The following is a 20,061-nucleotide window of genomic DNA, read 5'->3' as shown; positions in this document are numbered from 1 at the left end:
TAAAAAAATGAAATCTTGCCATTTGTGACAACATGGATGGATCTAGAGGGTATTATGCTAAGTGAAATAAGTTAGAGTAAGAAAAATACCATATGATCTCACTTATATGTGGAATCTAAAAAACCAACCAAACAATCATACAAAACAAAATGAAACAGACTTACAGATACAGAGAAAAAAACGGGTAGTTGCCAGAGGGGAGGGGGATAGTGGTAGGCAAAATCAGTGAAGAGGGTTAAGAGGTACAAACTTACAGTTATAAAATAAATAAGCCACAGGGATATAATATGCAGCACAAGGAATATGGTTAATAATACTGTAATAACTTTAGGAAATGATAGTTACTAGACTTATTGTGGTGAACATTTCGTAATGTATGCAAAGGTCAAATCACTATGTAATACACCTGAAATTACCATAATATTGTACATCAACTTTATTTCAATTAAAAAAAAAGCCTGTGGGGAACGAAAAAACCCTGCACACCACATATGGACCCATCTTCTTAGGATAACATGTAAGGATTCCACCATATGGCCCCAACTTGCCTTTCTGGCCTCATCTCTTGCCATGTTCAGCTCTGCAAAACTAACAGCTTTTCTGTCAAAGTACTTAGTTCATGTCCTTTGTGCCCAATTCTCTGCTGAATTCTCAGCTAAGAACTGCCCTTTCCTTTACTGTTTGCCTAGGGAACTCCTACTGTCCTTCAAGACCCAAATCAGCACACCTGAAACTAATATAATATTATAAATCGACCACACTTCAATAAAAACAAAACAAAACCAAAAACCATAACAAAACAAAACAAGACTCATACCAAATGTAGCCCTTTGTTGCCCTTCCTGCCCACCCAGAAGTCTAATTAGCAAGGTTTATTTTCCAACATGGCCTTGTATTGTTATTTATTTTTTTGCATTGTAATTAAAACCTGATGCTTGATGGCAGAAACTGTAGCATTAATACAATGTCTGGTGTGTGCTTTGTACAAGGTGGGTATCCAATAAATGGTTATTAAGTAAATGAATTACTAAACAAATGAATGAGTAAAAACTAATGGTCTTCCTTGAGTCTCCCACAAATTGTACTCCTTTGGTCCAGCATGACTATACTAGAGCAGTGCTTTTCAAATTTTAATATGCATATAAATCACCGGGGGAAATCTTGTTAAAATGCAGGTTCTGATTCAGGAGGTCTGGGGTGATGTTTGAGATTCTGCGTTTCTAACAAGTCTCCAGATTGCTGCTTGCCCAAGAACCACACTGTACTACGGGATTGAGTATTCCTTCCATGTCTTCCTGGTCTATGTAAGCATCGTGTTTCTGCTTACCTCTAGCATGCTATTCACCCTATTCTATCACGTTGTATCATTTTTATGTTCTTTGGCTAGAATGTAAGTTTCTGTGGACAGGAACTGTGTCTACTGTGTCACGTACCCATCTTTGTATTCTCAGCACCTTGCTGAGAAGCTGGTGCACAGAAGGTGGGTGCCTAAGCTACATTTGTTTAATTTCTGTAGTCTCTTTCAGGCTGAGCTCAGAGCTGTTTCCAACCTAACTTCATTATCTGTGTGTTTAGAGCTCCTTTGTTAGTCAACAACACCCCTAACTCCCTCTGAGCAGTCTGGATCTCTTCCAGAGGAGAACGAAAGGAACTGTCTACCCAAAGCCTCCAAAGGGAGCTAAAAACTCAGGAGTGATGACTAGACTGACCACCGATATGGTCAGGGAGACTGGAGAGACCCACTCTCCGTAGACCTATAGAGGTATTCAGTGAGCTTGTGGTCTAGACAAACAACACACCAGCTGAGGTTTCACCTATTCACCTTGATTAATAAACCTAAGGCACAGGTTTGGTACGAGTTCTAAATGAAAATTTTGATATAAAAGATTGAGGACAGTTTTTGCTTGTAAAAATCAAGAGGAAACCAGAGAGGCCGGAAGACTTGAAAACTTACGAGACATACATATTTAATCATGTGCTACAGAGTCTACATTATTTATGAGTCAGGATACCCTCTGGCTGTGTTTTAATTTGATCACCAGCAAACTGTTAAACTTTTGCTTTGTTAATGGACATTTGGCCTTTACATTGAGAAACAGGCTGAAAAGAAATATCTACCTGGAGGAAAAGGAGTGATCATAGAGTGTCCTGCTTTGAGAAAAATCAAACCCCGCCTTGTCTATAATTGTGACCACTCCCAGTGATTTCATTTACTGGAGGTTCAGGGGAGGTTAGGATAGATGACAACTGGTGTATAGATTTTAAAAATCCACATTATCAGTAGAAAGAATTACATCACCACAACGTAAGACTTTATATACATCCATCTATGTGTAGTTTTACTCTATTCTACAAATAATTATACCCTGGCTATTCTCAAAACTAACTTGGAAAGACACATAAAAGGACAAAAATATGTCAACAAATTTCACACCAGAAAGTTAAGAAAACAACCACACTGTATCCTATTCATAGAACTATCTTCATGACCTTTTCCTGGCCAGATCTACAGAGAATAGAATAAAAGTTGGAATGCTGATCTGGACAATTCATAAAAAGAATCAGTTATTGCGGTCATTATAAGCGTAAAGATCAGGCATCTGTCTTTCAGCTTAAGTTATCTGATTTGCAGGAACTGCCAACGAATATTACAAATCTGACCAACTGCAAGGGATGATAAATAATAGTGTCTCTATTGGGTTCCTGCCAAGAGATCAATTTATTCAACAAAGTGCATTTGAAACCCAGGGCTGAGGAAACTGTAAATTAATATGGAAAAGGGTTCCCAATAATTAAACTAACTGAAAACTGCAAGTCATTTCTGGTACAGAGTCTTTCCAGTCCATGGTCATGTGAAAAAAAGCTGACCGAATGAGAAGATTCCATTTACCACAGTAAATGTAACAAGAAATTCCAGATAGATTACTCCACAGCTGCTTCCTCCCCCAAAACGCACCCACCCCGACGCCAGCACACTTGTGCACACACACGGACCCTCTCTCCAATCACTGTCCTGAAAAATTGCTGGCCTCAAAGATTTACATTTTGTGGAACAACTGAAGGGCACAACAGTTGCCTGGCACAGCTGCAGTCTGAACACAAAGGTTAGGAGGTGGGAACAGCAAGTTCAGTTCCAACTGTTAACTCAAGGGAAAGAGCATTTCTCAGAGCAATGCAAGCTTGGAAACTCAGTCTAGAGCAGCATGCTGTTGGTCACTAACACCCCATAGAGCTCAAATCTCAAAATCCAATTTGAAAATAGAAGAAAACAATGGTTACTCAAAATACTTGAGCTGTTAAGTCGCCATAAGCTTCTTGACTTTGTCCATTGAGATGGAATGCATTTCTTAAAACTTCTGAATATTGTAGTGACAATGAGTGCCAACACCCCACCCTTCTGCATACTTTTTGCAGACTTGTGATAAGTGGGCAAATAAATGAAATGATTTTTATTTTTTTTTTCCTCCCAAAAGCTATTTGATCAGATAATTCTAACAGCCTTTTCCCTCTTTGCAATAACGCTGTGATACTGGCTGTAATTGTTTATGAGTTATTTTGCTGGTATGTCAACAGGCCATAGTAAATGAGAAGAAATAAGTTTGATTTATTCTAGGGATTATGTTTTGGAATCTTTCATATAGTTTTTACTAATTTAGATTTAAAATGAAAAACTATAATTTTTATAATATACTTTGTAATAGTTTTTTTAACCCCAAACTTTAGAAGAAGAAGATAAAAATATTAGGAAATATATTTCTATGCATATATCTTAAAGTTTGTCAAAAGATTTTGTATATATGATGTTATCACTGAACCAACATTTTCTTACATAATCATTCCTCACTTTTAATATCTGGCCAAAACTTTATCATACTACTTTCCCATGAAAGAAGTGAAGTAGATGCTCTGCTTTATAACGATTACCATTTTAAATAGGATTTGCCCACATCATAACATGTGCTCAATAAATAATAGCTGTCATTATTACCATGGCGATCCACACCTCCCAACGTATGCTGTAAGGGTTATATTATAGCTGTCATTATGAGCATGGCAATCCACACCTCCTAATGTATGCTGTAAGGGTTATATTATAGCTGTCATTATGACCATGGCAATCCACACCTCCTAATGTATGCTGTAAGGGTTATATTTTATATAAATAAATAAATATTTATATTTATATAACATTTACGTTCTATAACATGTTTTTCAAAATGTGGGATGTGACCCATTAGTGGATCACGGAATCAATTTAGTGGGTCTCAGCCAGGATTTTATTTAAAAATGAAGTAAAGGGGCTTCCCTGGTGGCGCAGTGGTTGAGAATCTGCCTGCTAATGCAGGGGACACGGGTTCGAGCCCTGGTCTGGGAAGATCCCACATGCCGCGGAGCAACTAGGCCCGTGAGCCACAACTACTGAGCCTGCGCGTCTGGAGCCTGTGCTCCGCAACGAGAGGCCGCCATAGTGAGAGGCCCGCGCACCGCGATGAAGAGTGGCCCCCGCTTGCCACAACTAGAGAAAGCCCTCGCACAGAAACAAAGACCAAACACAGCAAACAATAATAAATTAATTAAAAAAAAAAAAAAATGAAGTAAAACACAAAAGAAAATATCTGAATTCCACGTGGTGGAAGAAACTACTGTTTTGTGAAACTTGTTTTAGTATTGTGAGAAGGGTGTGCGTGTGTGTGTGTGTAAAATACATTTCTCACTATGGGTTGCCTTTAAAAGTTTCAAACTCATTGTTACAAAGCATATATTTCTAACGAACATGATGAAAAGATAGGTGTTCACTCTAGAACAAAGGAAAACAACTACATTTATTTATCTGTAATAATCGATCCTTCTTTTTTATATTCAAAACATAATTACTCAGCTTTGTACATTGCATTAAAGGTATTCAAACCATTTAAAAAGTAATTTTCTATTCATTTTCCATGGGCACTATTGGAGACTTAATAGGCCAATGTCTGTTGACATGATTATTTTCCACAAATGGATTCTCATTCCTTTTCCATTTATCTATCATGAAATAATAAGACATCCAAGGACTCTTGATGTTTAGTTTTCTGTTTTGTCATGATGTCCTATCTCCATGGCAAACATGTGACAATTCCCCTTTATGACAAATTGATCTATAACAAAACAGCATCTCATTTGAAATGTATGAAAAATAATTCCAATTAGTCTACACAAAGACCCACCTACCTCCACACATACCCTTCCATATTAAAACCCTTCAAATGTTTATGAACTCTCTTTACAGAATCATAATGTTGTGGGCAGAAGAAAAATAATCAACTTACTGTATCTTGCATTTCTTATGGAGAAAACAGGCAAAGTAGAAAATAAAAAGAAGCATCAGTCTTTAGTGGTCAGTGTTAACATTTGTACCACAAGTGTTGGGGAACAAGTGTAGAAGTCCTACACTGCTTTGAAAAAACACAAACTCTGCCTTGGTATAACGCCCATGCTACTGAAAGCAACGTTCTGCGTGAAGGTTAGCTGCTGGTTACGACTGTGGGGAGAGTGAGGGTTCTACCTTTAAACTGAGTTCACAAATATGCCACTTCATCTTCCCAACATTTACTCTGGTTAGACCATCCACTGTGACAACTGAAAGGTAACATTCATTTCTAATGGACTGAAGTTTCCACGGGAAGCCTTTTTATAGCAAGTGCAGAGATTTTAAAGAGCACGGACGATCCTAAGAGTACCCTAATTCACGATTTAGTTCAAACTATTTACTGAGTACTTACTCCATGCCAGGCACTATGCAAGGGGCTGGAGACAGAGATGAGTTTCCAATCCAGTGGGAGAGCTCCATAAACACACAAAAAAATTACAATTCTATATGTAAAGGGACATGACTGAGGTATACTGAAGATATGAAGGAGGCATAGAGGAGAGGCATCAAACCAGATGGGGCACCAAGGGAGATCAATGGAAGTTTCTTTTTTTTTGGGGGGGGGGGCCAAGCTGTGTAGCTTGCAGGATCTTAGCTCCCTGACCAGGGATTGAACCCAAGCCCACGGCAGTGAAAGCACCAAGTCCTAACCAGTGGACCATCAGGGAACTGCCCTCAATGGAAGTTTCTTAAAGAGATGATGTTGAAACTGAGTCTTGGGGAAGAGGGTTCCCCAGGGAACTCAGGTCATACAGCATGATATATGTTCAGGACATCACAATAAAGGTTAAACAACATGAGGCTTGCAAATTTTGAAACAATGACATTTTGATTTGGTTCATTCTAAGCACTGCATGTGTTCAGAATTCCACAAGTAGTTTGGTAGTGCTGGGCCAGTGAGACGGGGAAGACAGGAGAGACAAGGTGAAGAGGAAGGCAAAAGTCAGATTAGAATCTCATGTGGGAATTCAAGTCGGAACAGACACAGCTGGGATTTTATCCTAGGACTAGGATACCATTCAAAGCACTAGGATTACCGAAGTATTGAAACATATTACTTAGTAAATTTTTAAATGCCAAAAGGGAAATATAAAACATTTAAAAAACATTCTATTCATAATTCTATCTTCTTAAAATTATAACTATTTTCAAATCTTCTTGTTTCCTTCGATTTTACTCACACAGTTTCTTAATACGTATGCCGTCTTAGTGCTCATAACTTTTGCATTCTACTTTATCACTTAACATTGACTGGTAAATCATTTCCCATGTAACCACCATATGTGGTAACGTAATGACCCCAGAGTATTTCACTGGGTTCTTCTGACAACTCAACCATTTTCTTTTTCTGTGTCATATAGGTAGTTTCCAGACTTTCCTATGACAATGGCATTTTCATAAGCAGCTTCTGCACGTATATTTTATCTTATGTTTTCCTTGAGGTAAATTCTAAAATTGCCAGGCTACCAAGAATGAATAGTTTTATGACCTTTTGTTACGCAGGTGGAAGAGGGCTGGGTACTTACTGTTTTGCTCCAAGTAAGGCCTGCAGTGTGGTGTTCCTTGATGTATGCTTGAAGCTCACTCCATATGTTCAAATACGACTTTACCCAATCCACATGGCGTAAATCACTTTGTCATAAAAGAGAGTGGAAGAGAGTGGATTTAGGATCTATTTAAAGACATTGGGGAGCACATGGCAGTCCAGTAACTAAGGCTCCAGATGACCCTGGAACAACTGTCTTTCTAGACCAGTCGGTGTGGACTGATTCTGAAAAGAACCTTGAAAGGATGGTGGTCCTGGTTTCCCCTGAAAGGAGCTGAGTGCCCTGAGCTCCAGTGCGGAGCGGAGAGGCCCACAGAGAGAGCATCCACCAAACTTAGTCAGTTCATCCTCGTGTCATCTCTCACGGGGAGATGAACATGGAGGGGAGACCATTTCTCTCCGTACTGCTTCTGATGCAAAATGAAAAACAATGTACTTTCAGGCAGGAGAATGGTCCTGAAAACATCCTTTGGTTTGTTTTCTAATAATTTGTGGAATTATTCGGTTGAAAGTATAACCAAATTGGAGAATTCTGGGCTGATATGGAAAGTTGCTATAGTAAGAAAAATGACTTCCTACAAATGGGTAACACTCAATACTTCTAAAGGGACAGTCACTTAAATTACTTCAATTTGATACTCATAATGACAAATGCAAGTGAGGCAGGGCATGCCTGGTATTTTTATTCCAATTTTACTGAACCAAGAAGTGGTAAAATGTTAATCCAACTTTTAAAGCTGGATTAATATACAGGATTGGGAGAACTGTTAGAAATATTAAATTTATAGGTAGGCAAAAATAGTTGCATTTCCTTTGGATTATTTCCACTCACACATTTTTTCCTACTTTGAATAAAGTAGTGGTAAATGAGAAAATGATGAAATCTCAGTTAACAAAAATTTAATCACAAACCTGGGCCATTAATCTGAAGACAATCACGGAAGGAAATCTCTATTATTCAAGCTCTTGTCAGTAATGACTTGTCTCTGGACATATTTTGTTTTCCTTGAAAAGCTCTGAGTACCAAGAGCATGTTTAGAATCCCATTGTATTAAGTCATGTCATTTAAGAAAAGGGAAATGGGGAACTGAAGTCTAATTATCTGCCCCTCAAAGAGGGGAAACATGAGTGTGATTCTGTTCTACATCTTTAGATTTACTGACTATAATGATCAAATCTGTGAAATATTTCATTGTCGCTTTCTCACTTTTACAATCAAAACCCAAACCCATATATTTATACATATGGTCATTTAATACATACATGTGCATATGTACAGGTGTATGTACATACAACACACGTCTGTAGGCATTCTAGAAAAAGCAGGCTGCACGTTCAGTACACTTCTATTAAAAAGTTTAACAAAGGATAAAGTCCAAACCTGCATAGGCAAATTCATTTTTCTTTTAACTATTGCAGTATGATTTTAACTTGAAGAAAGTTCTAGCAAAACTTGTAATAAGGCATAACAATATGGTGCCTTTTAACCTGAAGTCAGTTTCTAAGAGACAACAAATTGAGAAGGACTCAACCATACCTCCAGAGCTGCAAACCCAGCCTCAGTTCCGCTTCCCCTGTAAGAAGCTATGGGAAGGACGTGTGACTCTTAATGATTATGACTCAGAGAGGTCTTACCTCTAGAAAGTCAAAATAATTAACCTGCTCTATTCATTGATTGAAAAAGAGCCAAGCAACCAGCCAAGCCAGTCGAAAAGGTTGCACAGATGCAGAGTCCACTGGCCACAGCCCTTCTGAGTAAACCACAAGGAAGCCTGCCTTTCACCTCCTCCACCCACGGCTCGTCTGTCAGGCAGGCAGCAACGAGCCTGCCTCACTGGCGATGCCTCATCAATGAGTCTGCAACACCCCACAGCCCTCACTGAGCTCACACAGAAGGAAGACACAGCCGGCTTGGGTGCACCCATAAATGGGTGTTGAGTGACTGGTTGTGGAGTATTGGGCTTGCTTTGGGTTATTGATCCTGGAAGCTCACCGGTGACTTGGGACTGGTCTGGCTACTTGTGGAAGTGAGGTGAATAAATCCACACCCGTGGCTGCATTTCCCCAGCATGTTACACACTCTTCAGGTGGTCCATTAAGTTTAAGTGAACTGTCCTTGATGCTGTCAGAAGTACATTTTCTAATTAATAGCCGACATTGAGGAGCAAATACTATACTCTCTTTGTGTATGTACAAAAAAGGGGAACCCCTAACCCTCTTGGCTATACTACCACCTGGGGAGAATCACTCACACCCATGGGCCCAAGATACACTCAAGTAGGGACTGGGAGGAGAACAGGAGCTGATGAACTGAGATAAAAACAAAAATGGCCTCCAAGGGTGATACGCAAAACGGCAGAGACTTAGGTGTCTTGAATAGGCACCTCTGTATATTCCGAGAAAGGACTAGGTAAAGAGGTCTTTTATGATGTTGCAGTCGTCATGGCCTGTTCATACTGACATATTTTTGCAACTTAAGCTTGTTCTTTCCTGAACTGCTATTTTTATGTGAGCAGAGCAGATTGTCTTGCATTTCATTTTTTTTCTTTTTTAAAATTTTTAAATAGATCTTTATTGGAGTATAATTGCTTCACAATTCTGTGTTAGTTTCTGTTGTACAACAAAGTGAATCAGCCATGTGCATACATATATCCCCATATCCCCTCCCTCTTGCGTCTCCCTCCCACCCTCCCTAACCCAACTCTCTAGGTCATGGCAAAGCACCGAGCTGTTCTCCCTGTGCTATGCTTCTGCTTCCCACTAGCTAACTATTTTACATTTGGTAGTGTATATATGTCCATGCTACTCTCACTTCGCCCCAGCTTCCCCCTCCCCCGCCGTGTCCTCAAGTCCATTCTCTATGACTATGTTTTTATTCCTGCCCTGCCACTAGGTTCATCAGTACCATTTTTTATCTTTCATTTTTTTTGATTCCACATATACATGCCAGCATACAGTGTTTTGTTTTTCTCTTTCTGACTTACTTCACTCTGTATGACAGACTCTGGGTCCATCCATCTCACTACAAGTAACTCCATTTCATTTCTTTTTATGGCTGAGTAATATTCCATTGTATATATGTGCCACATCTTCTTTATCCATGCATCTGTCCATGGACATTTAGGTTGGTTCCATGTCCTGGCTATTGTAAATAGTGCTGCAATGAACACTGTTGTACATGTCTCTTTTTGAATTATGGTTTTCTCAGGGTATATGCCCAGTAGTGGGATTGCTGGGTCATATGGTAGTTCTAGTTTTAGTTTTTTAAGGAACCTCTATACTGTTCTCCATAGTGGTATCAATTTACATTCCCACCAACAGTACAGGAGGGTTCTCCTTTCACCACACCCTTTCTAGCATTTATTCCTTCTAGATTTTTTGATAATGGCCATTCTGACTGGTGTGAAGTGATACCTCATTGTAGGTTTGATTTGAATTTCTCTAATAATTAGTGATGTTGAGCATCTTTTCATGTGCCTCTTGGCCATCTGTATGTCTTCTTTGGTGAAATGTCTATTTAGGTGTTCTGACCATTTTTAAATTGAATTGTTTTTTTTGACATTGAGCTCCATGAGCTGGTTGTATATTTTGGAGATTAATCCTTTGTCTGTTGTTTCATTTGCAAATATTTTCTCCCATTCTGAGGGTTGTCTTTTTGTCTTGTTTATGGTTTCCTTTGCTGTGCAAAAGCTTTTAAGTTTCATTAGGTCCCATTTGTTTATTTTTGTTTTTATTTTCATTACTCTAGGAGGTGGGTCAAAAAAGATCTTGCTGTGGTTTATGTCAAAGAGTGTTTTTCCTATGTTTTCTCCTAAGAGTTTTATAGTGTCTGCTCTTACATTTAGGTCTTTAATTCATTTGGAGTTTATTTTTGTGTATGGTGTTAGGGAGTATTCTAATTTCATTCTTTTACATGTAGCTGTTCAGTTTTCCCAGCATCACTTATTGAAGAGACTGTCTTTTCCCCACTGTATGTTTTTGCCTCCTTTGTCATAAATTAGGTGACCATAGGTGTGTGGGTTTATCTCTGAGCTTTCTATCCTGTACCATTGATCTACATTTCTGTTTTTGTGCCAGTACCATACTGTCTTGATTACTGTAGCTTTGCAGTATAATTTGAAGTCAGGGAGCCTGATTCCTCCAGCGCCATTTTTCTTTTTCAAGATTGCTTTGGCTATTTGGGGTCTTTTGTGTTTCCATACAAATTGTAAGATTTTTTGTTCTAACTCTGTGAAGAATGCCATTGGTAGTTTGATAGGGATTGCACTGAGTCTTTAGATTGCTTTGGGTAGTATAGTCATTTTCACAATATTGATTCTTCCAATCCAAGAACATGGTATATTTCTCCATCTGTTTATGTCATCTCTGATTTCTTTCATCAGTGTTTTATAGTTTTCTGAGTACAAGTCTTTCGCCTCCTTAGGTAGGTTTATTCCTAGGTATTTTATTCTTTTTGTTGTGATGGCAAATGGGATTGTTTCCTTAATTTCGCTTTCTGATTTTTTGTTGTTAGTGTATAGGAATGCCAGAGATTTCTGTGCATTAATTCTGTATCCTGCAACCTTACCAAATTCATTGATTAGTCCTAGTAGTTTTCTGGTGGCATCTTTAGGATTCTCTATGTATAGTATCATGTCATCTGCAAACAGTGACAGTTTTACTTCTTCTTTTCCAATTTGTATTCCTTTTATTTCTTTTTCTTCCTTGACTGCCATGGCTAAGACTTTCAAAACTATGCTGAATAAGAGTGGCAAGAGTGGACATCCTTGTCTTGTTCCTGATCTTAGTGGAAATGCTTTCAGTTTTTCACCATTGAGTATGATGTTTGTTTGTGGGTTTGTCATATATGGCCTTTATTATGTTGAGGTAGGTTCCCTCTATGCCCATTTTGCCTCTTCTCATTCATACTGCACAGTGCTATAGTCTCCAACACAAAGTGGCAACATTTGGAGTTATATCATTGGGCACAATTGCCTCAAACACAGTTCTCTGGGTGCAGGGAGTCTGTTACTGAGTATCAGTAATTTAACCAAAGTTTCCTTAGGGTGGGAGAGACCTCAGAAGGAAAAGAGGTGGGCGGAAGTCTGTCTCGAGAGCTGTGCTTCCTAAAAGCTCTGAGACCTGTTTTGCTAACATAGAATGACTAAACTCTATGAGGGGATGGAAACACTGCGGCTGGATTTTGTCTTATGTTGTTTAGTATAATTGCTCTATTGGGATATAATTCACATCCCAGGCAATTCATCCATTTAAGGTGTACAATTCAATAGTTTAGTTCAAATTGTGCAGTCATTAACACAGTGGTTTTAGAACATTTTCATCACCCTCAAAAGAAATCCTACACCCATTAGCAGTTACTCCACATTTCCACCCAACTTCCCCAGCCCTAGACAACTGCTAACCTACTTTCTGTCTCTAGGGATTTGCCTATCCTGGAATTTCATATAAATGGAATCATACGATACGTGTTTTTTTGTGTCTGACTTCTTTCACTCAGCATAATGTTTTCAAGGCTCATCCATACTGCTACTTGTATATTTCATTTTTTAAAATGGCTGAATAATATACCATTGTATGGATATACAGGTTATTTGTCTATTCATCAGTTGATGGACAAATACACTTCATTTGTCTATTCATCAGTAGCACATTCTGGTTACTATAAATAATGCTGCTATGAACATTCATGTACAAGCATTTGTGTGGACATGTTTTCATTTCTTTTGGAAATACACCTAAGAGTGGGATTGCTGAGAGTGACTGTTATTTTTTAGTAAAAAAAGAAAGTATTGGTACATATTTCTTAAAATGATTGGTGGATGTATGGGTATTTTTTGTATTGTAATTTTTGTATCTTACATATATTTATAAATATTCTTCTGTATCTACTCAATGTTTATTAAAACCAAAAATAACCTATAAAAGAAATAGTTATGCAAGTTTTGAATATGTAACATTGGTCAATGACCTGGGACTACAGGAGGTATTTATTTACACATTCTGTGCAATTTTTCTATATCCCATACAAAATTTGTCTTATAATGTTGTTTTCTTCTTTTCCTACTTAAAAACCTGTTCTTCTGGCTCATATTTTTAGATCTATGTTAGTAATAGAAAGAAGTGAATTGAAGCAATTATCCAGACTATTCAGGTCCTCAAGTTTCCTTTCATCTGGACGGTCTGGGTCTGTGAGTGAACTGCAGGAACCCCTGCATTTGCTGACTGATGATCATTTCTACTCCCGTCACCTAAGGGCTCAGAGGGGGATTCACTCTGAGCTCAGTGCCCAGGGGGTGGAACTTTGTTGCTCTTATTTTCACCTAATTTCTTTCCTGCATGATGAAGCATCAGCCACATCACATCTTGCCAGCTGTTGACAAGGCAGGCCGTGACATCATCAGAGGTGAGGGATCTCATGACACCCCTTCAGCAGTTCAGAGATATCTTCCTGTCTATTCAGCTCTGGCCTCTCCCCATTTAGTCCCATTTCCAATTCTAGCCCCAGTTTGCGGCTCTCTAGGATCTATTACTTGTGCTGGAGAACGCAATGTCCTTTTAAGCTGGCTCTCCAGGCAAAACCTGTTGGTTCAGTCTCATCTGTACTTTCAACAGCACTTTGAATGGCGGCTGTTCTTACAGACGTCTCTCTTGTCCACCCAAATGTATTTCATCTTAACGCAATCTCTGGTTTCCCTCTCATTGGCCTGGTTTATTGTCTCATCTCATCTCTGTTCCTCATTTATACTTCATTTCCTAAGCCCCGTTTATTTTCTCTCCTCACCCACCAATTCTATTTTTTTTAAATTTTATTTATTTTTGGCTGCGTTGGGTCTTTGTTGCTGCGCGTGGGCTTTCTCTAGTTGCGGAGAGCAGGGGCTACTCTTCTTTGCTGTGCATGGGCTTCTCATTACAGTGGCTTCTCTTGTTGCAGAGCACAGGCTCTAGGGCACGTGGGCTTCAGTAGTTGTGATGTTTGGGCTTAGTTGATCTGTGGTATGTGGGATCTTCCCAGACCAGGGATCGAACCCATGTCCCCTGTACTGGCAGGTGGACTCCTAACCACTGTGCCACCAGGGAACTCTCACCAATTCTATTTTGATCAATGTAAAAGGTTTGTCCATTTAGGGCTGGTCCATCACAAACCATCACAGATCTCTCTCATTATTGTGGGGATACATAACAGAGTGACATGCATTCACGTGGGGAGAGTTTATTCATTACCAGAGAACTGAGGCAGACTTTCTAAAACACACATATTATCTGGATCATTGATTTCACTTTCCACTTTGCTCCACCTGCAAAGATGGGATTTTTCCTTAATGTTTGTAGTAAACTAGACTTTGAAAGGAATCAGTAATGAACTACATTAAGCTTGGGGACAAATGTCTAACAAACAATCAATTGAAAATCTGGTCAATAAAAGAAGGTACGTACCTGTGTTTGTAGTCCTTTAAGACCCTGTTAGTGTAAAAGGTGGCAGCATCATTCATCTCCTTGACATAAGGACCGGGTTTGGGGGACTGAGAGAACAGGACCATCACCAAAGCATAGAAAGAAAAAAAATAATAGGATAAGAAAGAAAATGCCTTAAAGAAGAAGAGAAGCAATGCAGATGTTGACTTCAAAGTTGGAGGCAAATCTTGCTCTGTAAAATCAGTGAAGCACTTTCCACATCTCAGAACACAAAGCCCTGAACTTCAAAAAGGTAAGAAAGAGCTGATGTATTCAGCCTGAAGGGAATCTTCCTTTCATGTAACAGGCGGAGGATGGAGAAGCCTGAAGGCAGCCATGAGTTCTCCCAAACACTCCACAAACCTGACGAGGTGCAGGGGCAACATTCCAGCCAGACTCACCACAGCTATCCACCCAAGGGCAGGGATGCTTTCGCTGACGGCCGAGAGATGATTAAACATTTTACTCCCCCGGTTTCTCTCTCTGAAAGTTTGGATCTCCTGAATCTTTTCCGATATTGGTTTCAGAAGTGCAGCCACATCGTTCTGGAAGCAAACATTGAGCACTGTTACTGAGGACAGAACGGAGGCACAGCACCTCCACCCATGCTGGCCTAAGCAGGACTACTCAGCACCTGTCATTTGTCAGGGGCTTTCAGAATCCAGCAGACTTTTTTCTTATGGTCATACTGTATTTTCATTTTCTGAAGTATGAAGACTGCGATTTCTTACATTATTAATGCTGTCTCCTGAGACATGGAAAAAACGCAGCAGTATGATACAGTCCCTGTTTCGGAGACCGCTGCATGGAACACAGTGAAACTGAGTGTAGATCAAGTTATATTTTCTAATGGAATGCACAGATCACAGCCTAGAAACACATGTCTAAAATCGGGATAGGTAGAAGTTAGTAAAAGGATATCTTCCTATTCCTGTCGGAAAATGATGTGAGGAAGGGTCCTTGGTTTTTACCTTAGTTACTAATCCATGTGAAAAAGTGGAAATCTTTCACTGAGGCTCTCTGCGAGAAAATGTAACCGCTTATAATATATATAGTCCCCTTAGTCTGGTTTGGTTTTCAGCATCATCCTCAGACAACTTGGCTGATGGCTACTCACCCCTCTCACTTCTTTTTTTTTTTTTTTTTTGATTTTTATTTATTTATTTTTGGCTGCGTTGGGTCTTAGTTGCTTGTGTGCGGGCTTTCTCTAGTTGCGGTGAGCGGGGGCTCCTGTTTGTTGCGGTGCATGGGCTTCTCATTGTGGTGGCTTTTCTTGTTGCAGAGCATGGGCTCTAGGTGTATGGGCTTCAGCAGCTGTGGCACATGGGCTCAGTAGCACAGGCTCAGTAGTTCTGGCGCGTGGTCTTAGTTGCTCCGTGGCATGTGAGATCTTCCCAGACCAGGGCTTGAACCCAAGTCCCCTGCGTTGGCAGGCAGATTCTTAACCACTGCCACCAAGGAAGTCCCACCCCTCTCACTTCTGATTAATTGATTTAACAACTGACTTTTCTAGTCACATAAAAACACTTCTAAAATTATGTGAGCTGAGTTATGAAGTAGCACAGAGACTGGTGCTTGTAGCATCTCCCCATAGCATTCTTGACTTTCTTTGGTTTGGAAGAGCAGATACAAAGTTATCTGATTTTTTTTTTTCCTCCAAAGAAACAGCAACAGTTTGTACTTCAGCTTTGTAAAAGCAGTTGAAGAGGTTTTGGCAGTATTTTACAGTCTTTTAAAATAGAAAAGCCCCTTAAAGCTCCTTAATTTCTTTAACCAAGACTTCAGAGGTTCTTAACTGAACTTCAAGGTTCTCAACTTGGGCTACACATTGAAATCACCTGGAAGCTTTCAAAAACAGGCCTTGGGGGCTTCCCTGTTGGCATAGTGGTTAAGAATCTGCCTGCTAATGCAGGGGACATGGGCTCGAGCCCTGGTCTGGGAAGATCCCACATGCCGCAGAGCAGCTAAGCCCGTGTGCCACAACTACTGAAGCCCGCGTGTCTAGAGCCCATGCTCTGCAACAAGAGAAGCCACCGCAATGAGAGGCCCACAAACCGCAACAAAGAGTAGCCCTCGTTCGACGCAATTAAAGAAAGCCCGTGTGCAGCAACGAAGACCCAACGCAGCAATAAATAAATTAAAAATAAAAACAAAAAAACACAAACCAGGCCTGGGCCCCACCCCCAGAGACTCTGATTTAACTGGTCTGGGGGTGGCCTGGGTTTCGGGGGGAACTGGAAAAGCTCCCAGGTGCAGATTTTAATCATTGCTACAATGGTAGTTTAACATCCTTTAGGACAGTTGTTTCTGCCAGGGACAGCAAACCATCAGGGAAGAAATAATGCTCAGCTGCAGTAGCTTCCAGCCCTCACTTCTCCTTCTTGACCCTGTATATGCCCTCCCCTAAAAGAAGTGTATAAAGGCTTTGGAATGATAATGACCTTGGTTCAAATCTTTGCTCTGACACTTTATGAGGCCTTGAGCAAACTACTTAACCAAAGCCTTGGTCTCCTCATCTGTAAATCAGAGATAGTAATACTTACAGCTTATACGCTACAGGAGAGGTGACGTCTTAAACCTCTGGCACATGGGATGGACACAATAAACGGAAGTGATTATTATTATTACTATTATTCAGTTAGCTCAGACTGGGGGTAAAAAAGATGTTCTCTGTAATACGTAATATTCATTTGCCTCAAACCAACAGTCTGTGTATTTAAGATAAGAGAGGCTCCAAATAAACATCCACGCAGGCTGACAGGATTTTAGGGTTACGGGAGTCTAAACTAGGTCATCTAGTTCAGGTTTGTGACAGACTCAGCTAAGTGGGTCACGTTCAGTAATTTTAAAAAGTAACTGAAATAGAATAGAAACTATCAGAGGGCATGTCATGTATAAGGTTGGGTTTTTTTTTTGGCCACACCGTGCCGCACGTGGGATCTTAGCTCCCCAGCAAGGGAGAGTAAAGGCTCAGGTCTGGATGAGACTGCTTGGGTTGAAGTCCTTGCAAGTCAGTGTACTAAGCTCTAGAACTTTAAACAAGTGGCCAAACTTGTCTATGATTCCGTGATCACATCTCCAAAATACTGTTGATAATGGCACTCACTTCACATGGCTGTTAGAAGGAGTAAATGAGAGAACATGTCTGTGCTTGGTAAGGAGTCAGGTACACTGTGAGTGCTCGAGAAATAGCAGGAGACCTCAAAGACATCTGCCGGTTTAAAAATCTCTGATTGACAAGATTCACTGACCAGCTCTTTCCTATCACTGACATGCAAAGTCAGGAAAAACATTTTCTAACTGAGATCTGCAGCTGCAGAGGCATGTTTTTGTTTGGGAGAAACAAAAAGAAATACAGGGAAAGAGAGCAAAGCGTTCTTAAAGTTCTCAGTGGACTTTTTTTCCCCTGTTTTATTGAGAAATAATTGACATACATCACTGTATAAGTTTAAGGTGTAAATATATGCAAATCAAACCAGCATGATGGTTTGATTTACATATACTGTGAAATGATTACTACAATAAGTTTAGTTAATTAATATCCATCATCTGATATAGATACAATAAAAAGAAAAGGAAAAAGAGTTTCCCCCTGTGATGAGAACTTTTAGGATCTACTCTTTTAACAACCTTCCTACATATCATATAGCAGTGTTAGCTATAGTTGTTACGCTGTACAGTACATCCCTAGTACTTATCTGTAACTGAAAGTTTATACCTTATGACCAGCTTCCTCTGACTCCCCCTTCCCCCCAGCCTCCAGTTCTGGTAACCACAAATCTCTCTTTTTCTGAGTTTGGTGGGGTTTTGTTTGTCTAGATTCCACATATAAGTGCGATCATACAGTATTTGTCTTTCTCTGACTTACTTCACTTAACATAATGCCTTCAAAGTTAGTGGACTTTTAAAATTCTTCCATACTGAAGGCAGTGAAAAACAAAAAAAGGTTGCTGCAGAAGCTAGCCAGGTCTTGTGGAAAATTCATGAATACCTTCCCACCTTCTCACTTTCCCTTCTGGCCATTACAAAGGAAAGGTCTCATAGGTATGACAAGACGACCCTGAGTCAGGGTTGTTATGGGCTGAATGTGTCCTTCCCAAATTCAAATATTGAAGCCCTAACCCCCAGGACCTCAGAATGTGAGTGTATTTGGAGGCAGGGTCTTTAAAGAGGTGCTTCAGTTAAAATGACGTCATGAGGGTGGACCCTAAACCAATATGACAGGTGTCCTTATAAGAGATGAGGATGCACACACTCACAAGGGAAGACTATGTGAGGACACAGGGTGAAGACAGCCATCTACAAGCCAAGGAGAGAGGCTTCAGAGGCAGCCAACCCTACTGACACCCTGATCTCGGACTACCAATCTCCAGAATTGTGAGAATATACATTTCTGTTGTTTAAGCCACCCAGCCTGTGGTACTTTGTTCTGGCAACATTGGCAAACTAATATGAGGGTGTAATGACAGTACAGGAAAAGCAAACAAACACCCCCAAACTCTCAACAAAGAAACAAAACCCCTCAAACAGTCCCTGCCCCAAACACAACTCTTCCATTTTCTTGGTGAATGACTGCTAAAGTCAGGTTTAAATGCCCTCCCTGCAATTTCACTCTTTAGAAGGGAAACACTTCCCTCTTCAAGGGGTTCTTTTTAGTCCAAATTCAACACCCAATCAAGGGTGCGTTATACAGGTTTTCCCAGAAGGCAGCTGAATTTTAATTATGGCAACACTAGTAAAAAGCATCCTAATTTTCTCCAGTGATTTGCTCAGCCATGATATTCTTTTCTTTTTTTTACATCTTTATTGGAGTATAATTGCCTTACAATGTTGTGTCAGTTTCTGCTGTATAACAAAGTGAGTCACCTATAGGTATACATATATCCCCATATCCCCTCCCTCTTGCGCCTCCCTCCCACCCTCCCTATCCCACCCCTCTAGGTGGTCACAAAGCACCGAGCTGATCTCCCTATGCTATGCTACTAGCTATCTATTTTACATATGGTAGTGTATATATGTCCATGCTACTCTCTCACTTTGTCCCAGCTTCCCCTTCTCCCCTCTCCATGTCCTCAAGTCCATTCTCTACATCTGCGTCTTTATTCCTGTCCTGCCCCTAGGTTCATCAGAACCATTTTTTTTTTAGATTTCATATATATGGTTAGCATATGGTATTTGTTTTTCTCTTTCTGACTTACTTCATTCTGTATGAGAGACTCTAGGTCCCTCCACCTCACTACAAATAACTCAATTTCATTTCTTTTTAAGCCATGATATTCTTGATGTAATGACATTTTTGAGAAAGGCCAGAATATCTGAATTGTTAGTGATATCTGGCCTACTGCCCCAAGGGGAAAAAGAACCAGAAACTGTACATTTACAATGTTAGATAGATTTATTAAGGCCATCTTTGTTTATCTCTAACTTCCCAAGAACAAACTCTGAAGTCTGAGGAGACAGAGTATTCTGGAAGATATTTTATATTGGTTATCTGATGAAAGCACCAAAAAGATTGAGAAAGTTTCCTTCTGCCTTAGTTTGGCAATTGCGTGAAGAATTGTCCTCATTAAAAAAAAAAAAAAAAAAAAAAAAGTAATGCTGAGAGGACTAAGTACAACGGCTATGTGCACAACTCTAATAAGCAGTACAGCTT

At 39.8% G+C, this 20,061-nt stretch overlaps 1 protein-coding gene across 1 annotated transcript in view; it reads right to left on the bottom strand.

Moving 5' to 3' along the window:
- CAP2 (cyclase associated actin cytoskeleton regulatory protein 2) overlaps positions 1–20,061 on the bottom strand; it is a 137,779-nt gene that overhangs the window by 24,310 nt on the left and 93,408 nt on the right. Inside the window, exons 5-7 of the mRNA XM_082662616.1 lie at positions 14,810–14,953; positions 14,391–14,476; positions 6,937–7,042 (exon numbers count right to left, since the gene is read on the bottom strand). Of these exons, the coding sequence (XP_082518742.1) occupies positions 6,937–7,042; positions 14,391–14,476; positions 14,810–14,953 (336 nt within the window). The remainder of the gene's footprint in view (positions 1–6,936; positions 7,043–14,390; positions 14,477–14,809; positions 14,954–20,061) is intronic.

Source organism: Grampus griseus (genome assembly GCF_964374135.1).
Source record: "Grampus griseus genome assembly, chromosome: 10".
In the NCBI taxonomy this organism is placed as follows: domain Eukaryota; kingdom Metazoa; phylum Chordata; class Mammalia; order Artiodactyla; family Delphinidae; genus Grampus; species Grampus griseus.
This window is presented reverse-complemented; position numbering and strand designations above follow the sequence as displayed.